The sequence below is a fragment of the Benincasa hispida genome, chromosome 9, assembly GCF_009727055.1.
Source record: "Benincasa hispida cultivar B227 chromosome 9, ASM972705v1, whole genome shotgun sequence".
Lineage (NCBI taxonomy): Eukaryota > Viridiplantae > Streptophyta > Magnoliopsida > Cucurbitales > Cucurbitaceae > Benincasa > Benincasa hispida.
Genome location: NC_052357.1, coordinates 12958012 through 12966739, shown reverse-complemented (window position 1 = coordinate 12966739; position 8728 = coordinate 12958012). Strand labels below are relative to the sequence as shown.

At 33.9% G+C, this 8728-nt stretch overlaps 1 protein-coding gene across 2 annotated transcripts; it reads right to left on the bottom strand.

The window, feature by feature from the left end:
* Nucleotides 1-716: 716 nt before the first annotated feature.
* LOC120087272 (protein trichome birefringence-like 14) lies at nt 717-4378 on the bottom strand. 2 transcript variants are annotated; one of them, XM_039044218.1, is made up of 5 exons: nt 4199-4378; nt 3526-3782; nt 2717-2926; nt 2397-2592; nt 717-2164 (listed from the first exon to the last, which is right to left on the bottom strand). In XM_039044218.1, the coding sequence occupies exons 2-5, from the start codon at nt 3719-3721 to the stop codon at nt 1333-1335; spliced, it is 1434 nt and encodes a 477-aa protein (XP_038900146.1). In that variant the 5' UTR covers nt 3722-3782; nt 4199-4378; the 3' UTR covers nt 717-1332. The 2 variants fall into 2 exon arrangements, with proteins under 2 accessions (XP_038900146.1, XP_038900145.1); XM_039044217.1 differs by having other exon boundaries at nt 2717-2935; nt 4199-4376.
* Nucleotides 4379-8728: the final 4350 nt, after the last annotated feature.

Genomic DNA, 8728 nt, shown 5'->3' with positions numbered 1-8728 from the left:
ACATGTTTTTCAAGTTCAAGTGTACTAATTTACACCATCTACTATGTTTCATTTGAAAAAACATTGCGTAAGACTTATCACTGTTTCGATTAAATCCCGTAGTTTTCATAAGTGAATCAATTTAGACTCTAATCAGTTAGATTTTCTTTTGAGAATTATCCATGCATCAATTTTAATTGTCTACTTTGCAAAATCGAGATATATTTAGAAGTCTACACATGTGAGAATTGATACATGAATGATTTTCAAACATAATCGAAATAAATAACCTATGTTTAGAAGTCTAATTGGTACAAATTATAAGTTTTATAGAGAGAATGGTGTAAATCACTACACTTAAAATGTTTAGAGTTTAAATTAATATAATTACTAGTCCAAAGTTTAGGGGATATATATATATAGTAACTTTATATATAACAAGTTTTTCTTTTTTGATTTTCCATCTTATTTTTAATGGGTCTTAATTTTTCTACAATTCACCTTTTTCATGAGATTATCAAACTGCCTCATGCTTCTCTTTGTTTGGAACCTTCTTCAAATGAACATAACACAGCTGCCAAGGCAAGGGCAATATAATGGCAAGAAATATCTCCATCCTTGGAGATACAGACACCTATCTATATGAGTCAAAATCAATCTAATAATATTGCTACGGAAAGAATGGTATGCAAATAAATTAAGAACTTGTTAAGAATGACTTTTCAGGTGCTCAAAAATACTTTTCAACGATTGAGTTTTATCATAATATTATTCAGTCAAATTTCTGTTGATGTAACAAGGTTGTTCGTGTGGAATGATACATATCGACTAAGCAACAAATTTTCTCTGACCTTTCTGATAAGAGTTTAGGATTCTCAACGATGAATATTAACCGATCTATCAAAAGAATGTTCTAAAAGTAACAACTTTTCAGAGGGAACAAGTAGAAAGCCTTACTTGAAGTGATTTGCTTTTCAACTCGACCAGATTGCTTCGTGGTTAAAAGCTACAACTCGCATGGATCGGGGCAGCCACTGATGCAATTAACCATATTAAACCAAGAACAACTTTTCACCAAGCAAATCGTATGAGAGAAATTTGTTGCCAGCAACAGTAAACATTTGTGAAGAAACAAAATGGTATTATTGATACTATTCTTATACTGCAAGTCGAAATAGGTCGGCTTCTTCGCCTTGTAGAATACGTGGATACGTGTAACATCCTTGGAGTAAATTGATATATTCCCAGCTACAACCATTACTAAGAATCTTGTATACTCTAGCCTTCTTAGACTACAAAAAAAATGAAAGACGGAATCTACTTGTGAATGTCTTGAAGCACTGTTATGGAAAACTATATCTGTGCAATTAGAAGTTCATTCCACGTATCTGGTATGCCAGGCAAGCACCAATGCAAGCAATCACTTGTGTTTAGGATTGCTCTACGAGTATAGCGCGACACGTGGCCTTCGTCTCGCAACTGAGAGATGGCAGTTATATCCAGGATCTTTACCTTGGTACCCTTTAAAGCACTTTCAATAACAGTGTCGCTAGATCCATCTTGGACAACCTCACTCCCCCCTGACATTGGAATCATATTATCACAGGATCCCCCAGTGTTCCAATCCCCATTGAAGAAATGCCTCGGCGAAATTGTCCTAAAGAAAACTTTAAGATTACGACGATGCAGGGAAAGTTGCGAATCAAGCCATCTGACAATGCTGTTGACAGTCAAGTTCTTGGCATTCCCCATATCCAAAGGCTTCTTTTCTTCTACCGGTTTTCCATCAGCATACATCACCCACCTATTTGCTTTAAGTTTTCCCCTGTTCCAATGGTGTCCTGTATTTAAAACCAATACATCAAATTGGTGGAGGAACTTTCTCATGAAAGCTGGGGGTCGGTCCAAATGCATCGCGATATTTGTTGATGGATCTGTTCTATTAAGAGGCTCTAGATCAGACAGGCTTGCTGACCAGTAATATAGAATCGTGGTGTTTGTGTTTGGAAACCGATAAACCCACCCATCCGGTCGAAGAGCCCCGGGAGCTTTGGCGAGACCGTATTCTCCTCCCACGTCTTCGACTTCGGGGCTTTCTTCACCACCAGTGAGCATACACATTAAAGATTGAAACTGCTGCCTACCCAAGGAATCTCCTATAAACGCAAGTGTTTTGTTCTGCATTCTAGAAATCAAAATGGTATTCAAATCTCTAGAAATAACAAGGTTTAAGCATACAATACACAAATGACAACCTATATACAGTTCACCAGTTTCGCTCAGGGCTCATGGAGGGATATACTCGTGAAAGAAGGTTAATCGATGAAATATGCTCGCAAGGTCATAAAGTCAAATGCAGAAACTGAAAGTAACAACAATACATTAGTAGTAACACATGAGGTTAAAATCTCAAATACCTTCTCAAGAATGAAGAACGCTCAAACTCTGGCATGTAGCAGTTTTCCGGTTGCCACCTATATCCTTCATAAGAAAAATCCTTTCTCTTTGTAAGTCTACAGGCCCACATAATTGATAGCCATTGTTTACATCCTAGTCCAGAATACCATGGACGCCTGTTGTCTTCAACCCATTTACCTTTGGCGTAGTTGCAAACTGAAAGAGCAGCAATATCTTAGATATGAAATGGATAACATTTTTTAAAGAGTATCTATTATGCATAAATCAAGGAAATCTGGTTGGTGGCATATTCTAAACAAAAGCTGAATCTAAACTTTACCTTTAGAGGAAGGAGACAAGATAACACCATCTTCATTTTCTTTTAATTCGGGAGGGAGCTTGGAGGCAGAATGAGCATCAGAGTAGTCTGAGCTTTTTCTTGGTTTTTCTTTTTCATCGGTATTATTACTTCTTTCCTTCATTTTATCCACTGACTTAGCCACTTCATACTTTGGCTTAATTGATGTTGAGGAACTATTTGACACGTCCACTGCATATTCTAAGTCGTGATAGAGAAAATTAATCCACGAGTTAATAAGCACAATGCAAGTTAAGGAATTGGACATTTAAAGATATGGAGAGAAAAAGAGAGAGAACATGAAAGATATAAAAGCAAATCGAGTTTAGACAGTCATTCTTCTTCAGAGGAGTTAGAAAAACATGCTTGTTTCAGTGGTAGAGCATTCAATAGCTAATTAGCATTTTGATCTTAAGATCACTACAAAATAGGGGGAAAAAACAACCATAATTACATCTCCATGTTTCACTTCTCAATCAAATTATCCAAATATTACATTCTAAAAACAACAGCAGAAATGGAAATGGAAAACAGAATTAAGAAAGTCATTAAAGTTCATGTAGTAGACCATAGACATAGATGACAACTTTCACATGTATGACCAATTTAATTACAAACCAGGGAACAGATTCATGACAATTAAACATTCAATTCAAGTTGCCAAAGAAAGTAAGCTTGGAACTGTATCATTTATATCCCATCAAAGCCTTTTCACATATATCCCATTCTTGAGATAGATTAACAAGAAACATCTTAAAAAGTAGAAAGAATATGATCAGTTGGCTAAATACCTGAAACTGGTATCATATACTGCTCTCTTGTCAATGGAAGAAAACTAGCAAAATAGCTTTTATCCCAAGCCCATAACAATATGGTTGTAAACATAAGAACAATCAGGGCAATGGAAAGATATCCCCCCCTCAGCCTAATGATTTTTCCACCTTTCATCTCTTGCTTATACGACATGAATTGGAAAAGTTCCCTCATGTCACATTAGGGGCATTCCTTCAGCACATTAACATATGCCTCTCTCTATGCATCTGTTTCTCTACATAAGAAGATTTTCAGACAAATCAGTAAAAACAAAACGAAACTCGGAGCACAAAAATCTCAGAAAACAGACTCAACGCCATTTCCCCAAACAACATTATGGAAGAAAATGAGTTGCTAATTCGTTTACTCCAAAAGATTGTCCAACGCAATGCCATTAAAATAGCTAAAAACAAAGTGACAGCCACATGGGGTTCTCAAACAAATGTGAATTTGGTAAGTAGAAGCTAAAACCATCAGTTATGCTAAAGCTAAATCAATCAATCAGAACCCGAATGTGATTTCATTGAGCTAACCCACCGATCGATTCGACCCATTATTATTTCTAAGAAAATAAGAAGAGGGTAAGGAAGCAAAAGCTAAAACAACGGAGATTGCACTGAAAGTCTGAATAAAACAAGAAAATTCACGCACCCAAATGTGGGAAAGTAAGAGATTGAGATGCTGACGCGGTTTCTTAGGAGAAAATCTTAGGCATTTTCCATTTGCAGAGAGAATTACCGAGCTCCTCTCTCAAGATCATCAGATCCGAAGTAAAGTTCAGAGACGATGATGAGACAAAAGAGAGGTTTCAGCAACAAAGACTGAAATGCAGAGACCGCCATTGGAGATTTCCTAATGACTAAAATACCCCTTACATTTTCCACGTGGCGTGTTGTGATTGTTTATGACCCGAGCTCGTGAGAGGGTAGTTCGATCTTCGAGATCGATTTTTATTCTTTATTTATTGTTGTTGTTGTTCTTCTTTTTTCTTCTTGAAGAAATTAAAAAATATATATGAAAAATTAATAATAATAGAATAATTTCTAAGAAACCTAAGTCGTGTGGGAATTCTAATTTGTGGCGAAGAAAGTGATGAAAAAAATAAAAATAAAAAGATAATTTCAAACTGATTCAATAATTTTTTAAAAAAATCTATAAATCTATACCCACAGTTTAGGTTATATTATTTTCATTCTAAAAAAAGGTTTTGTTATTCTTTTGAAAAATTGATATTTAAATCAGCGGACATAAATGTGTTCATACAATCAAAAGTTACTAAAAAAACGGAAATTAACATCGTCAGTTACTATCTTTTGAAAAATGAATATGTACATATACTCTTTTTAGTTTATAAACATATTGAAATTAAAAATTAAAATTTACAAAATTAGTTGACATTTTTTTAAGTTCACAAAAGTGTAAAACTCACTAGTATCGTATTTGGTCTAATAGAAAGAATTATTAGGTTAAATACAATTTTAGCTTCTATACTGGGGTTTTTTTAATTTTAGATTCGACACTTTCAAAATGTCTAATTTTAATCTATATACTTACCATAAATCTTATTTTTTTTTATTAAAATTGATTAAATAATAATAATTTTTATAAAAGAAAATAGAATATGTGAATATGTTTCAAAATTTATAGTACAAATACTAATATATAATAAAAAAAATAGTAAATTATATTTTTGGTCTATGAGGTTTGGCTTTGGTATCTATTTGGTCCCTAAGGCAATACTTTAGTTTCTCAGGTTTAAAAAAAAATACTGATGTGGCATATTTTAAATGAGTGGGCAAAAAAAATATGAATATATATTATTTGTTTCTCTTAGTTATGTGTCGTCTTCTCCTTTCTCTCAATCCATGCTCTCTTTATTATTCATCTTCCTCCTTCTCCTTTCGACACATCTTGCATTGTTGTGATAATTGTTGCTCTCGTCTGGAGCATCTTCATCTTCCTTCCGTTTTCTAGAAACCAGGTGATTAAACAAAATTCGTATATTTCATTAAACCTCACTTCACATATATCCTTCTGATATGAACCAGGACGCCCTTGTGTTATCTCCGAGACCTATCACAAGCTCAAGAGCCAAGAAGCTACCGTACTTAATTGAGAAGATTTGAGTAGCAACATCTGATCAGAAGCTTTATAGTTGGTTTCAATTGATGCTACTAAATGAAACCGATTGAATTTTGTTAATTTACTTTAATTTGCAAACATACCTCAACTTTTTGGGTATTTTCATTATTGGACCCATATATGTTTTGTTTGGGTTTCTAGTTCTTTTTGAGTTAGGGGTAGAATGAACTTTTTCAAGTCCCTTTAGTTAAGTAGGATGGGTTTAAAGGAGGGAAGAAAATATAATAAGTAGTTTTGGATGTATGAGTTTCTAGAGTTTTCTTTGAATGAAAATTCTCTGGTAGATGAGTTTCATTGCCACTTTTACAATTCTTGAATTAGGGTTGCATGCCAAGAACATTTAGGTAAGTTTGATCATCTTGCTTGTGGAGTGTTTGAACATGGAGTAAGCAACTAGTTCTCCTTATCTTTTGGTCTTCGATCCAAAGGTAATCGAAATCTGATCCTTCTCTCTGGGATTGTTGTCTAATTGATTGAGATTTTTAAAAATTGGTATTAGGAGTTCAAGATTTCGGTTCCTAAGTTTTCAAATTATAAGGTTTTCATATCATCCCCTCCAACTTCTTTATTTTTCTCAAGACTGTATTTTCTTTACCATGTGATCCACACCCTTCCAATCAGCCAATTCAAATACAAAATAACTCAACAATACAAATGAATCATACTTCAATTTTTAAGTTCAACTTCAGATTGACATAAATTACCCAATTATTACTATTAATTATTAAAACAAGATTAGACAACCAATAACATGATTATATTACTTAGAAAGGATGAATATTGCTTATTTCGTTATCACTCTCCCAAATCAAAGTCCCCATCCATTTTTTCCAATTGTTCATCTCCGCCATGTCATTTCGTTAATTTAGTAATGATATTTCAATATTCAGACATATTTATTCTTTGGCAAGAAGACAACCCATCTCTTTCGAGTCTTTCTCGTCCTTTGTGTTCGAAAACCTACCACAGCAGAGGTAGGTTAGATTTAAAGGCTCAAGGAATAACCCCCTTTTTCTTCCTCATTGTTTTCTTTTATTTTCTTGCTTCTCTCTTAGACATCTTCTGAAAAACGGATTCTTTCATATTCTTAAAACTTAAGAAATCACAAGCGCGGAAAGCATATAGAGAGAAAGTATCATCTCATCCGAGAGAATGTGCATCGAGGGGACGCGATCATCACACAAATAGCTTCGGAGCACAACATTCTTGATCTTTTACAAAGACCCTCATGGCTAAAGTATTTGAGGGTCACCTGCAGAGTATGGGTCTATGGGACAGGCCACGTTTAGACTAGGGCAAGTGGGAGATTTGTATTGGACATGTTATGCCCTATTTTATTGTTTTATGTACTTTGAATATTAGTTTGACTTTTATATTGTACACTCCATTAGCTTTGGATTAAGTAGAAGATTGTTGGGGTTGATGCTCTAAATCTCGTAGGGTCCTATAGTTTGTAATTGTATTGTACAAACGTCGTACTTATCTAATAAAATATGTGATGTTTTATTTGACATTTAGTTGCATTAAACCCATAAACCAATAAACTAGCATCCAAGGTTATCGTGTAGCTTATACATGTATGTAGAGACATATGGGTGGATCATGTTTAAGTAATAACCTAAATGGTCTGTAGTAGATTGATAAAGCTGGATACCTTATCCTGGTGACACTACGAGTATGGATCGCTTTGTAGATGTTATAATTGTTGTAAAGTGCTATAAATGATCTGATCCTGATCATTCCTGTGGAGACATGTGGGCAGAGATATTCTATACAAAGGAGTTTGTATAAGACCGGACCACGAAATGACTAGTCTCATTATATAATGTCGTTCATAATAAAGACTTACATTTCACCAGGATGACCATAGGTGACATGACCTGAATCCGGAGTGAGTTATGAACTCCTGCTTATGAAATAGGTCCTTTGATTTATATGGGTGAGAGTAGCCAGATTGCCGACTCAATAAGCCTACCATTTTGGGGATTCATCTGATTGGAGAGCTGGGAACACAGCTACACAAGAAGGAATTCATTCATTCCCCAAGGTGGGGGAAAGTAGATAAATTGCTCCCTTAAAGGCTGATTCTAGGGCTTAAATAATGTGGTGCCACACCCTCTCCTAGACGAGAGAAGTCTAGTCATAATTGGACTATGATTTATTGTTCATTAGAGGGCTCAGTTGTACTTAAGAAGTTAGAAGTAACTATGGGGGGAAAGAATAATTTTGACCTAGTTATACTTACAAGCAATTTGTGGTCATTGCACTATTGATTGGTTATATCCAATGGGCATAGAAATATATTGGTAGTACGAAGAGTGCAGTTATCGATCTTTAGTGGAGTGCCCAATAGTTAATGGATGATGAATAATTGACTTAAAGAAGTTTAATTAATTATTCACATACCGTTGAAGCTTCAAGCTACAGGTCCATGAGGTCCCCTCTGTAGCTCAATGGGAATTAATGAGAATCAATTTTTGGATTAATTTGAATTGTTCAAGTTAATTGAGGGAATTAATTATATGTGATATAATTAATGTAATCTAATTATATATGATATAATTACTATAATATAAAGTTTATTTGAGAGAAAATAAATATTTGAATATGATTCAAATATTAATTATGTGAATTGAATTCATATAATTAAATTTAATATAAATGTGATTTATATTAAATGTCATTGGTGAGAGAATTGAAACTATAGGTTCTATTGTATTTGATACAATATAGAAACTATAGGTTATATATTATATATGATACAACATATAGTTATGTACATATATGTATAATAAATTAGTCAATATATATATATATATATATATTAAAATTAAATTAATTGTAATTTAATTTTATTTGAATTGATGGGAAGGAAATAACTTCCTTCTCCTATTATTTTTCAACACATATCACGATAGTGGGGAGTGGTTGGTTTTCAACTTCTCCCTCTGTTTTTCACAGAAACATTATACAGCGAAATCACAGAAGGGTCTGAGATTTTTTTACAATCATCCTCCTGCTCTCTTCTCTCTAAATCTC